General features: G+C 35.6%; 1 protein-coding gene across 6 annotated transcripts in view; it reads left to right on the forward strand.

The window, feature by feature from the left end:
- The window catches only part of LOC138323399 (paladin-like), a 132,456-nt gene that overhangs the window by 7,009 nt on the left and 110,556 nt on the right, over positions 1-14,891 (forward strand). For all 6 annotated transcript variants that reach the window (XM_069267995.1, XM_069267990.1, XM_069267996.1 and 3 more), the window contains exon 2: positions 10,882-11,013. In XM_069267995.1, coding sequence (XP_069124096.1) covers positions 10,926-11,013 — 88 coding nt within the window. In that variant the 5' untranslated portion in view covers positions 10,882-10,925. The remainder of the gene's footprint in view (positions 1-10,881; positions 11,014-14,891) is intronic.

Below are 14,891 nucleotides of genomic sequence, written 5' to 3' on the forward strand. Positions count from 1 at the left end.
ATAAACCCATATATATTTTCATTCAACTTGATAATCCATTTACAATCTGTCGAATGTGCAACTACTGATGGGGAAGTATGAAGAGGGCAGCTTGGTTAGGAAAGTATGGAGCGGGCAGCATATATAGGGATGTATGGAGAGGATAGTATGGTTAGGGAGTATGAAGGGGCAGCATTAATAAGGAAGTATGGAGAGGACAGTATGGATAGGGAAGTATGGAGAGGGCAGCATGGATAGGGATGTATGGAGAGGGCAGTATGGATAGGAAGTATGGAGAGGGCAGCATGGATAGGGATGTATGGAGAGGGCAGTATGGATAGGGAGTATGGAGAGGGCAGCATGGATAGGGAAGTATGGAGAGGGCAGTAATGTTAGGGAAGTATGGAGAGGGTAGTATGGATAGGGAAATATGGAGAGGGCAGTAATGTTCGGGAAGTATGGAGAGGGCAGCATCGATAGGGAAGTATGGAGAGGGCAGTAATGTTAGGGAAGTATGGAGAGGGTAGTATGGATAGGGAAATATGGAGAGGGCAATAATGTTCGGGAAGTATAGAGAGGGCAGCATCGATAGGGAAGTATGGAGAAGGCAGTAATGTTAGGGAAGTATGGAGAGGGCAGTATGGATAGGGAAGTATGGAAAGGGCAGCATTGATAGGGGAGTATGGAGAGGACAGTATGGATAGGGGAGTATGGAGAGGGCAGTAATGTTAGGGAAGTATGGAGAGGGTAGCATGGATAGGGAAGTATGAAGAGGGCAGTATATATAGTGAAGTATGGAGAGGGCAGCATTAATTGGGAAGTATGGAGAGGGTAGCATGGAGAGGGCAGAATGGATAGGTAGGTAGGAATGGGGCAGTATGGATAGGGAGGTATGGAGAAGGAAGTATGCTTAGGGAATAAACAACATCCAAATGATTTAAGTTTCAAGTTAAAACAGACATAATCAAGCTATTCAAATCATTTGTAAATTATGTTAGGTTCAATGATTAAGGCTTTTAAAAGCTGTTATAATAGGGATATAATTATTGCCACATAATGCAGGGTTTGTCCAAGTCAAATTAGTGTGCTCTTTGGTATTCTGCCTATAGAGCCATAAATATACAACATGTTTATATAATTTAGATGATATATATTGTGTTGAACTTATAAAACCAGAAACAACATCTCACAGTTATGGAGTTATAAATAGGATTTTTAATATGGTGGAGGCGCCAAGATCTATTGATAGGTCTAAAAGTGGTATGGAAATGCTAAGTATAAGTGTGGGAGTACTATTAGGGCACCAGGTATCATTGATTGGTGGATTATCACCTGTACTTTGGGATATCATCACCTAAGTTCATCTGTACTTTTGGGGATTATCACTTTAAAAATCAAAATATTTTCACATGCAACTAAATTTGGTGTATGGTCAGGGGATTACAGGTTGTGGAAATTAATTACTGTGATAATTATCTAACCGCAGTAGAATTAATAGACTAAATTCAAGAAATTTATTTGCCATGAAAAAGTTGTTGGCACGAAAGCTTGAAATAAAGTGCCATGAAATGAAGTTTGTTTACAGTAGTATAATATTTGGTGAATTACAAAATGATATTAAAGAATTCATGGTAAAACAATTAAAAGTCTCATACTTCTGAAGAGATAATGAGTTAGAGAAGACTAGTAAGAGATATTGAGTAAGAGAAGACTAGTAAGAGATTGATATAGAGAAGACTAGTAAGATATGATGCATTAGAGAGGACTAGTAAGAGATATTGAGTAAGACTAGTAAGAGATTGAGATAGAGAAGACTAGTAAGAGATTGAGAAAGAGAAGACTAGTAGAGATGTTGAGTTAGAGAAGACTAGTAAGAGATTGAGAGAGAGAAGACTAGTAAGAGATTGAGAGAGAGAAGGCTAGTAAGAGATTGAAATAGAGATGACTAGTAAGATATGTTGAGTTAGAGAAGACTATAGTAAGAAAAGTTGAGTTAGAGAAGACTAGAAGTAAGAGATTGAGATATAGATTACTAGTAAGAGATGTTGAGTTAGAGAAGACTAGTAAGAGATTGAGATAGAGAAGACTTGTAAGATATGTTGAGTTAGAGAAGACTAGTAAGAAATGTTTAGTTAGAGAAGACTATAGTAAGAGATGTTGAGTTAGAGGAGATTAGTAAGAGATTGATATAGAGAAGACTAGTAAGAGATGTTGAGTTAGAGAATACAAGTAAGAGATTGAGTTAGAGAAGACTAGTAAGAGATGTTGAGTTAGAGAGACTAGTAAGAGATTCAGAAGACTAGTAAGAAATGTTGAGTTAGAGAAGACTAATAAGAGATTGAGATGAGATAGAGAAGACTAGTAAGAGATTGAGATAGAGAAGACTAGTAAGAGATTGAGATAGAGAAGACTAGTAAGAGATGTTGAGTTAGAGAAGACTAGTAAGAGATTGAGATAGAGAAGACTAGTAACAGATGTTGAGATAGAGAAGACTAGTAAGAGATGAGAATTAAGAAGACTAGTAAGAATTGAGATAGAGAAGACTAGTAAGAGATGTTGAGTTAGAGAAGACTAGTAAGAGATTGAGATAGAGAAGACTAGTAAGAGATGTTGAGTTAGAGAAGACTAGTAAGAGATTGAGATAGAGAAGACTAGTAAGAGATTGTGATAGAGAAGACTAGTAAGAGATGTTGAGTTAGAGAAGACTAGTAAGAGATTGAGATAGAGAAGACTAGTAAGAGATGTTGAGTTAGAGAAGACTAGTAAGAGATTGAGATAGAGAAGACTAGTAAGAGATGTTGAGTTAGAGAAGACTAGTAAGAGATTGAGATAGAGAAGACTAGTAAGAGATTGAGATAGAGAAGACTAGTAAGAGATTGAGATAGAGAAGACTAGTAAGAGATGTTGAGTTAGAGAAGACTAGTAAGAGATTGAGATAGAGAAGACTAGTAAGAGATGTTGAGTTAGAGAAGACTAGTAAGAGATGTTGAGATAGAGAAGACTAGTAAGAGATTGAGATAGAGAAGACTAGTAAGAGATGTTGAGTTAGAGATAGTAAGAGATTGAGATAGAGAAGACTAGTAAGAGATGTTGAGTTAGAGAAGACTAGTAAGAGATTGAGATAGAGAAGACTAGTAAGAGATTGAGATAGAGAAGACTAGTAAGAGATGTTGAGTTAGAGAAGACTAGTAAGAGATGTTGAGTTAGAGAAGACTAGTAAGAGATGTTGAGATAGAGAAGACTAGTAAGAGATTGAGATAGAGAAGACTAGTAAGAGATGTTGAGTTAGAGAAGACTAGTAAGAGATTGAGATAGAGAAGACTAGTAGTAAGAAATGTTGAGTTAGAGAAGACTAGTAAGAGATGTTGAGATAGAGAAGACTAGTAAGAGATTGAGATAGAGAAGACTAGTAAGAGATTGAGATAGAGAAGACTAGTAAGAGATGTTGAGTTAGAGAAGACTAGTAAGAGATGTTGAGATAGAGAAGACTAGTAAGAGATTGAGATAGAGAAGACTAGTAAGAGATGTTGAGTTAGAGAAGACTAGTAAGAGATGTTGAGTTAGAGAAGACTAGTAAGAGATGTTGAGATAGAGAAGACTAGTAAGAGATGTTGAGTTAGAGAAGACTAGTAAGAGATGTTGAGTTAGGAAGACTATAGAGAGAGATAAAGACTAGTAAGAGATGTTGAGTTAGAGAAGACTATAGTAAAGAAATGTTGAGTTAGAGAAGACTAGTAAGAGATGTTGAGATAGAGAAGACTAGTAAGAGATGTTGAGTTAGAGAAGACTAGAAAGAGATGTTGAGATAGAGAAGACTAGTAAGAGATGTTGAGATAGAGAAGACTAGTAAGGCATGGTTAGTAGTAATATGTTAAGGCATGGTTAGAGACAATTAGCTGAATAAGCTTGCTGTAACAATCTATGTTAGAGAAACACATTGATGATGGATATAGGCACTGTCACAGTGAAATGTTGATAAAGCAGTATGTTAGAGACATAGTGGTGATAGCGTGGTGTATCTTTGCTTGTCTGAGCTGACAGGCAGGGGATAACCTGTATTAACCTGTATTACTTCCACAGCTTCAATCTGTGTTGGAGACAGGGATCATCTGCCTGTAATCCAAGGTACATGTTATGTTTTAAAGTATCATATGAAATGTCATTATCTTTTATGGCTTTCCTTTTTGTATACTGTACTTTCTACTGATCATTCCTATTGACGCTGCTTTAAGGTATTGAGTGTTAAGCTTCAATTATGTCATGAGTTAAATAAGCGAAATTTGAAAGCAAGTTGACAACATCTAAGAACATTTCTGAATATCTGATTATCATTTTCTTAATATATTATCCATTGGTCTTTCAGTGCTCAAAAAGGGGTCAATTTGGTCATATAACCGACTTCTGTTCTGAAAGTTATGATTGAATATCACTCATATTTTGTATGTAGTCTCCTAATGGCTTGGAATTCAAAATTTTACATTTATCGGGATTGAGCCAAACTTCATCTCTGAATGAGATGAATGAATATCATATGTATATCAACTTGATATGCTTTAAATTTTCTTTTGAATGAGACAGCTTTATGTTAGTAAATGATGCTGTTGTGTCAGGTTCTAAGCCAGATAAGTGTTTTGTTATATGAAATATGAGTTTTTGTCACATTACTGAATTATCCAGGTGAGTGATACAGGCCTTGTAACGTTTGTTAACTAGCTGTACATACAGTTATATCTCATTATGTCATCCTGTGTATTTATGGAACTTCTATTTATATTGTCATACTTGTTTAAGCTTTAATTATGTCATCATTTTATGCAATATATACATACACTTGACATTTCTGATTTCACAAAACTCTATAATCTACTAATGTCATCACATAGTTACACAATATCAATAAGTATCTTCTAGCTCTGCAGCAACCTGTATTTTCAGGGTAATTTTTAGGAAATCTGATATATTGTGCTAAATTATCTGTAGTCTTGCGCGTTGTGCTGTGCTCTGTGCTCCTGTCGCTGTGCATAAAATTCTCATTCAGACGACTTATTCTTGATATCATATAATTTCAAGGACTAGGGTATTGATGGTGGGTCTAAAGCATACTGTAAGTTTTTTCTTCAAATGAATGACCTTGATATTTGTTCAAGGTTACATGAGTCAATATGATTTTTAAGTGCTCTGTCTGTAACTAAGAAGCCACCTAAGAGACCTAATATTGAGTCTGTAGTTAAAATGCAGGATAAGGACGACCAAATTTGTTCAAATGAATGACCATTCAAGGTTACATGGTTCAAAATGACTAAATTTCTTACTAACATGTCAGTATCTTTAAGAGACCTAGAGGTATGATATTAGACATGTAGCATGCTGAAATGAAGGGCTACCAAAGGTTTGTTCAAATAAATGACCTTGACCTTCATTCAAGGTTATATTGGTAAAAAAATTCTAGAGAGCTACCGGGGTAACAGTGAGCCAGTGGCAATTGCTCAGAAGAAGGGGTACTAATTTTGTGAAAAGAAATGACCCTGATTTTCACAGGTCAGAATAGGTCAATTTTTTTTACATGAAAAGACTAAAAGATTGTTGTGTTTGCTGCAATTGTCTAAGGAGTACTGTCATTATATTGAAGTAAATTTTCTATAAAATTATCTTTTCTCTGAGTAAAGTTATGATGCTTGATGTTGCAATGATGAACAGTAGTCAATGAGGCTAAATAAAATCACCTCATATGAGATAAAGTCTATATATACATTGTCATATTTTGTAGTAATTAATCAGTACTTTAGGTAGTTGATACTTCTCGTCTTTGTTTATGTTCATCTTCAAACTTGTAGGTAATCTATTATTTGGAGATAGGAAGGCTTGCCTTAAATATGTAGATAATAACAGGGTAGAAAAGTAAACTGGCAATTTAGGTCTTTGTAATAGCTTCCTTGTGGGATTGGAGATTAGACCTGATCTTCAAGGTCAATTCTGAATGTGGGAAGATGTCAATTAAAGGTATTAACAACCATATACAAGCAAACTTTATCTGGACGTAGTGGGAATCAAAAGTTATATGTCATTCAATTAGCATTATCATTATTAGAGGGGAGTTTAGATATTAATACTACATGCAGTAAAATCATGAATATCCCGAACCTGTAGTGATCATTTGAAATGTAACAGGAGAGGGAAAAATGTAGAAGCCAGACCTGGATTTGAAACCGGTGTCGGTCCTCTGAACACTAGCCGAATGCTCTACCGCTGAGTTACTTGGTCACAGATGATGATCGATCCAGCCCAATCCCACTACTGAAAGTTAGATTTTGAAACCATACTGTGAAACTTTGATATCTCAAAATAGTGCTCATAGGAGAACATATATCTTGACACCATGTTATGTTTAGCTAATTAATAGTTCAGTGATTAGGGGAGAGTTTGAAAACCAAATATAGCAAAATTTTGATATGTCTTATTAGAACATAATTATTGAAGAGCTAAATTCTGAAAACCATATTATAGTGTGCCATAAATACTGTAACTGTGAAAATTTAAGTGAAAGGGAAAGGACTATGTATGGTTTGGGCCCTTTTTGAAGAATTTGGGGACAGAAAATGGCTCAATTAAACCATACATCTAAGTCCTTTATACTAATCACGCGAAGGATGTTTAAACGCGAAGATTTCCTCCGCATGTAATATTTGTGTAACAGGAAAGGAGAAACTGTAGCGGCTGAACCAGGATTTAAACCCCAAACCTCCGAATACTAACCTAATGCTGTACAGCTAAGCTACCTATTCACCGACAATAGACCCAGTCCAATCTCACTACATTTGTTATATATGTAGTTAACTATGTTGCCAAACGTAAACAGATGTAAAACCTCGGGGAAAATATCCACGTTTACTGTCATGTTACACTTTCATAGTTCAATAATTTGTTTAGGACAGAACATTAAACTCCAAGATTTCATTGTCAAAAAGTCTGCGTAAAAATTTCATATTGTGAATATGATTGTAAAGCAATGGTTTTTGTAAAGAACACATTTCTGCACATCCTGATTAAAATTAGGAACACTGGTAGTATCAATGACTTCTGTATAGTTGGACCTTAGCTTTTGATATCTAAAAAGTTATAAAGGTTACTATTGGAGAGTTTAGTTTTAAGTCTCATTGACAAACAATCCAATAGTGAAGCTCGTTATCTCCATCCTAGAGGTGACTTGTATAAACTTTTAAGTCCGGTAAGTATGAGTATCAACAGATACATCTCACATAATTCAGTACTATATCTTTCCTCTATTCTGTTGAATGACAGCATGATGGAAAGTAATCATGATATATAGCATTGATTTTACAAGGTACTGTGACATGCATCCTGACTGGTGATAATCCTATCATTGTTTGGGATTTACATGTTATCATTACATGTCACTATATATTTTTATTTAAACTATGTATTGATAGTAAAATTGAGAGTTTCTGCCCTTTGTGTTTCAAAATATTGGATCATTTGATTAGTATACCTAATGCCATGGTGGCTGAGTGGTTAAGATGTCCAGATTACCACAAACCCTCCACCTCTGGACCCTGAGTTTGAATCCCATGTGGGGCAGTAAGGTACTGACTGCTGGTCAGTGGTTTTTCTCCGGGTACTCTAGCTTTCCTCCACCAACAAATATGGCACGTCCTTGCATGACCCTAGCTGTTAATAGGATGTTAAACAAATAGTGTTAGGAATATATATATCTATTTACAATGCAGTTTTGAATAAATCATTTTATTGTGAAAAAAAACCCCCAAAAATATTAATGTTTGACCGATTCTTGATTTTAATTGATGATCGATTGATTAGATATTCCTAAAGACTATCGATTGTGAAAGATTATAATTGATTATTTCAGTGGGAGATAAATTATGCTAATGTTATACTGTTCTGAAGCTTTTATATGTAATATATATGTGCAAAACCACATTTCAAATTCCAAAGACATGTTAGATACACAATAATTCAAGTTTAAATAAAAGAAAAAAAATTACTTAAATTCATACTGTTGGTTCATCTTTCTAAATAATTTCAAGGAAATTGAAAGGTTAATTAGATATATAAATATAGGAGAGTTTTCTGTAAATGGTATTCAATTATAAAATCGATATTTAGCAGGTTGTCCTAAACTGATCATTGATTGTGATTTTACAACCGATTCCTAACACTATAAACTAATAAACCCCAAACCCACATGTTGTATTATAGTCAGATGGCACTTATGGCCCGTTGTCCTCTTGTAGGAAAGATATCAAAAGATGTCATCTGTGGAAATAGGGGTCAATTGGATTAAACAAGAAAATAAATAAATGTATTGATTACTGTGTCGACAAGTGTTGAATACTATGGGAATAGGTAATACAACTGTAAATTCTTGTTGAAGAATCAACTGTTTATGGAAGGAATTAAATGTGTGCAATGGGGTGATGCTGCTGGAATTTGATAAAATCAGAGGTCTATTATTTAACCATGATTTATTTTGATTTTCATGCTGAAAAGTATCATATACAAAAACATGTGTCAATGTCCATTCATTCCATAAATGTTTGAAATTATTATATAATAAAGCTGTTGGTCTTTTTATTGGGTCACTAGATATTGGTATTATGAAGTTAACTTGAATTATTTATTGTTTTGCTGTGAAATCAAATAACACTTGATCGTTGCTATGGTGACCTTGACATAGAATTATTTGTGATAGAAGTCAGACATCTCCTGTAAATCATTATCCTGGATCTGACAGGATTAGCTGACAAACTTGTGTTCATATTAACATTTAATTTAGCTCGAGTCTTTTTGACTCAGCTTTTAGAAGTAATTCATCATCAAAATATTTTTTACAAATTGAATCCCGGAAACCAGCATCCCTTAAATAGGTTTGATACATGTCATTGCTAAGCTAATACTTTCATATAAAGCTGTTGTCTTTTTTTCGACTTGGAAATAATTTATATTTTCAAGAGGAAACATTGCCCATTAATTTCCTATTCTTTTCCTCATCTAATAGAATCAAATCTACTCCATTAATTTCACATTTTCCTATAGTCCCTTCTCATCTTTCATTGCACATTAATTTTAATTTTCTATGAAGCAGAATCCTCTCATCCATCTATTTAAAAAAAAGATTCTCCTATGAAAAGGATCTTTTTTGTCCTCAATCGACTACATCTAAATTTACCCTCTCCCTTTTGTAATAACCCATCCTCCACCCCTACCCAAACCACCTAAATTTACCCCCTCCCTTGTGTAATAACCCATCCTCCACCCCCTACCCAAACCACCTAAATTTACCCCCTCCCTTGTGTAATAACCCATCCTCAACCACCTACCACCCACACCACCTAAATTTACCCCCTCCCTTGTGTAATAACCCATCCTCAACCACCTACCCACACCACCTAAATTTACCCCCTCCCTTATGTAATAACCCATCCTCAACCACCTACCCAAACCCCCTAAATTTACCCCCTCCCTTATGTAATAACCCATCCTCAACCACCTACCCAAACCACCTAAATTTACCCCCTCCCTTGTGTAATAACCCATCCTCAACCACCTACCCAAACCACCTAAATTAACCCCCGTCCCTTGTGTAATAACCCATTCTCCACCCCTACCCACACCAACTAAATTTTACCCCCTCCCTTGTGTTATAACCCATTCTCCACCCCTACCCATACCACCTAAATTAACCCCCGTCCCTTGTGTAATAACCCATCTTCCAACCCTACCCACACCATCTAAATTTTACCCCCTCCCTTGTGTTATAACCCATTCTCCACCCCTACCCATACTACCTAAATTTACCCCCTCACTAGCGTTCTTACCCATTCTCCAACCCCTCCCCACACCCACTTAAATTTACCCCCTCACTAGTGTTATTACCAATTCTCCACCCCCTCCCCACACCCATTAAAATTTACCCTCTCACTAGTGTTATTACCCATTCTCCACCCCCTCCCCACACCACCTAAATTCACCCCCTTCAGCAGATGATAAAAAATGGAAAAAAAATGAACCCACCATTGAAATTGAAAGTCTTGTGTGATTGTTAGTCAGCTATTAGAGATGCTCTCCAACACCGTATTGTCTTGTCTTTTATAAAAATCCTTGCTTGAAGTTAAATCATTAGCCATGCATCTTCTCATTGTGGAAGACGTTGACTTTCAACCTTTGAATTTTAGAAAATTCTAGGGTTAATTGAAGGTCAATCTTGATCATTGATCTATAGTAATTTGTTTCTTCCTTAAAGAATAGAAACATTTACAGGGTAATTACTTGCATATGCATTACGGTAAGTTAAAACCTCAAATGTAAATGAACATTTGTTGTAGGCATGAGAATCTGTACGGTGGTGTCATCTGCGAGAGGTCTATTGATCCAGAATGTTTTGTAAAACCTACACTAGACTGACGATAATTAACGAGGAACCAATTTACCTAACAGAGGCCAATCTTATCCCTACTGGTGTCTCACTGTAACCTTCTGGTTGTGTTTAACACTGGTGTGTGCTTGCTGTTTTGGTTTTTGTGTCGTCTGCCTATATAGGTATCATTGTACGTAGGCAGTGGTGGCATCATCCACACAAAGGTTTCCATATGGTAGCTTAAAGTTTTCTAGATCAAACTCAGACAGAATACATCTTTCTAACCATCACTGCTCATTCAGTTTTGCTTTTTTAAGTCCAAAGGTGATGGTCACTGATACTAAAATAGAAAATTATATTTAATGCTTTAATTCTAATTTCAGGACAGATTAAGGTCATTGATCAAGATTACCATTACTAAATACAGAAATTGTTTCTAGGCAAAAACTCAATATAAAACATCCATGATGTTTATGTTTTGCTTCAACAACTGGTGTTCTGTTTTACAGGAATGCCCTGAAACTGTTACTAGGGAGACTGATGATTGGTAACCATGGGATCAGGAGCCAGCACCCTGACTCCTCCCTCCTCACCAGAACTCAACAGTTATGGCAGACGGTCCCCGAAACCTGGAGACAAAGGTAGGCCCTACATCTGTCTGGAATGTTTACAGTTTATCTCAGCACCTTGCTTGTTTAACAACCAATTAGTCTTAATCAGTCAGCCATCTTGTTTTTTCAGGTGCAGCAAGATCTAAACTAATTGGACATGCGATTATCATCATGTTCTTGTTATTTGTATACTGTGTAATGGTTAAACTTGTAAAGTACATGACAGCTTGGTGGTTGGAACATATTCAATTCCAAGTGAAATAATAACACCATCTAAATGAAGCAAATATCTCTGTAATACCAATTCAGGTACCTGGGCATCTCATATTTTAATGAAACAATCTCTCATTATTAAGTTTTGCTTTATGCTTTTAATTTAAGTTTTAATTTGTTTGACTTCTTATATTTAAATCATTAAGTTTTAATTCTTCATATTTAAATATTAAGTTTTAAGCCTTCCTGAGCAACTCTCACTTCATCGCTGTGAATTTGTTATGAAGCTTCTGTACTGAATTCTCCACATAATAAAGTGAGCCCTAGAAGTTAAAGTTAAGTACTCAAGTAAATATTGGGTTTCCCAAATACCAGTTTCCCAAATACCAGTCATCTCTTATTGATACGGTAGATGATTGTTGTCTGGGATAACAGGAAAAAATCAAGATTTTCAAATCGAACAAAAACTCAACAAACTTGAGTCAAAAACTAACTGAGGTAAAAAAAAAAAATCATATGATTTACATTAGGAGAAAAATATATGTTGTCCTAAGACTGCGCATTTGTTTTGAGAAAGTGGAGGCTGTGTTTGCATTATTCCAGTGATTAATTAGTTGTGTAAATATAAGGTCCAGGTGAAGGAATCACTACTGATTGTATATTAACTACACCTGTGCTCCTCCTAGTTAGTCATTATCCTAACCTTGAACCTCGTTTAGGAGTTACACAGATGTCTACAATCTCGGACAAAACATTAACCAGAATTGGCAGCACGACTGATCCATCAGAGTGCAGGCCAGACTACCAATGAAACAGTAAAGGCCTTGATGTCACTAATATATTGCCTATACCTAGATATCAGTTAATAGCATTTCCACTTTACGTGTCCAAAACAAATCGCTGGCCAATTTTCAGTGACCAATATTCAGGTTGGTTTCCCTGACTTGTATCTCAATAACCCCATGCCTGGTTTGCCTTCGTTATTTTCTATCAACTGTTTTGTAACGGTCATCCTCAGAGCATCCAGTGGTCAGATGCAATTAATTGACCAGATATGATCATGTAGCGGTTAACAACATGCCATTTAACCTTCATTACAAAACATGATGTATGGAGAGGATCTCCAGCATCACAGATATTTGATCAATATCAAAACCATATTTTGTTGCCTTCAAAGTCTCTTTTTGGACTGAAAATTTAAGAGCTAGACAGCTTTCCAATGTTAGGCGAACAGTATTTCCCAAGCAGCATCAAAGATTTACAAAATTGTTGTAAGAGTTTCTGTTATAATTTTTTGTGTACATAATGGGAAATGTAAAGTTGACAGATTTCTGTTGTGTAAAATTCAGTATTATGCATTCACATAGAGTATGCATTTATCAAGTACTTCAGTACAAGTGTCCACCCTAGCTTCTAGAGTTTTCTATGCAGTCTGATGGTAGATTACATACAACATCTTACATGTAGCAAAGAAATTTGTCAGGGTATATTTGTAGTTAGATTTTCTAAAAGGCCAATGACAGGTCTTCAAACCAGTAACTTCTTAGTTACTGGGGAGTTCTCTACAGCGCAATACAGATAAATAAAAAAAACCCAGCATTCTAAAAACAGGCTACCAGTTCTCTATTAATTTAAGGTCGCTTTCATGTGAATACATTTTCTAAGCATCAGGGGTATTGAAAACTTGTTGTTGTATATTTGTTCATGGAAAAATGACAGATGATTGCAGAAACAAGATAATCTGAACAAAAGGTACAGTGGGCCTGTTAATTTCTAGATTTTCCCTGAAGCTCTTCAGTTCTGTCTGCCACTTTTAAGAGCATGATTGGAAACTTAACACTATTGCCATGGTGCTAATTGTTGACACATGAAAGTGTGATAGTATTATATAGGGGAGGTGGAAATTTGGATAAAGAAATAATCAATAATGATAACACATTGTACCACTCCATACCTATATATGGTATTTACAGGGTTTTTACATTCAGAGGAAATGGAACACCTCTATATATAAATAGATGGTGTTTAGGTGAATGATCTGTAAAACAATATTACAATCACTAACCCTTGTAATGTTTCTGAGAGAGTTTTGATCACGAGATGTTTTGGGTTGATGCAAAATCCAAAATGGTTTCCATATCCATTGTATTGAAATCCAAGTAAAACTTCTGTTCATTTTGTTTCATTGATCTGAAATTGATGGATCCCCAGCTGTCAATCAAACGGCACGTGACTTTGTATTTTGTATTGTGTTTGCTACGATGTTTGCTCGACATTGAATAGAAACATGTGCGTTTGTGAGCACGAGGCGTGGCTATATTACACCTGGCGATCGGTCAATTTGATAGGAATTTAATAGAAGGCAATGCAAAAGTCTTTTCATTTCAGATTTTATAAACAGTTTTGCTATGGCAACTAAAGTAGAAGTTTTGTACCTAATTGTAGAATCACAGATTTCCGGAAATTCAAGATTGTGGACATCTTGTACAATGCATTTTAAACCTCTTCTCTAGTTCCACTGGAAAAGTGTAGTCATTTTTCTGATTTGTCTGACCTCCAGCTGTCTGGTGACCAAAGACTCTATTTTGGAGCACTAATTGTCCATATTAGGTGTTCCAGTGTAGTTTGATAACTGTCACTGCCCTTTGTATTAGGCCCATTGTTATATCAAATACAGTATTTAGTAATATACAACTTACTATTTTAGGTTATTTTTAATGATAAACAGGATTGGTTCTTTAACACATTTTACTTTGCCATGCAAGGATTAAGGTTGGTTTTGCTGATTTTTTCGTTGTCGTTCACAGTTGTCTTGTGTAGGTATTGATTGTGATAAGTCATTACCTTTTGTGTGAGAAACTGTCGTTAATATTACACTGATAAACATTTTGGACATACTAATCAATACCTATTTACAAGAGTAGATAACTACCAGAGGAACAGGAGGATGGCATGTGATTAGTGTCGCACATGTTACATATATATTTAGTGAGCATTATCTTTGACTTGTCATTCTGAAGAAGTGTTTTATCATGATGTTAGCAAATTTATAGGGATTTTAGCAGAAGCTTTGTCATTAGGTAAAGTCAATGTGCTTCATTTGTTGTCACTAAGACTGCACTTTTTTTTTGAGAAAGTGGAGGTGTGTTTGCATAATTCCAGTCATTAATTATTTTTAAGTAAATATAAGGTCCAGGTGTAGGTATCACTTTGTTCTAACTGATTGTATATTAACTACACCTGTGCTCCTCCTAGTTAGTCATTATCCTAACCTTGAACCTCGTTTAGGAGTTACACAGATGTCTACAATCTCGGACAAAACATTAACCAGAATTGGCAGCACGACTGATCCATCAGAGTCCAGGCCAGACTACCAATGAAACAGTAAAGGCCTTGATGTCACTAATATATTGCCTATACCTAGCTATCAGTTAATAGCATTTCCACTTTACGTGTCCAAAACAAATCGCTGACCAATTTTCAGTGACCAATATTCAGGTTGGTTTCCCTGACTTGTATCTCAATAACCCCATGCCTGGTTTGCCTTCGTTATTTTCTATCAACTGTTTTGTAACGGTCATCCTCAGAGCATCCAGTGGTCAGATGCAATTAATTGACCAGATATGATCATGTAGCGGTTAACAACATGCCATTTAACCTTCATTACAAAACATGATGTATGGAGAGGATCTCCA

Source organism: Argopecten irradians, chromosome 5, assembly GCF_041381155.1.
Source record: "Argopecten irradians isolate NY chromosome 5, Ai_NY, whole genome shotgun sequence".
Classification (NCBI taxonomy): Eukaryota; Metazoa; Mollusca; class Bivalvia; order Pectinida; family Pectinidae; genus Argopecten; species Argopecten irradians.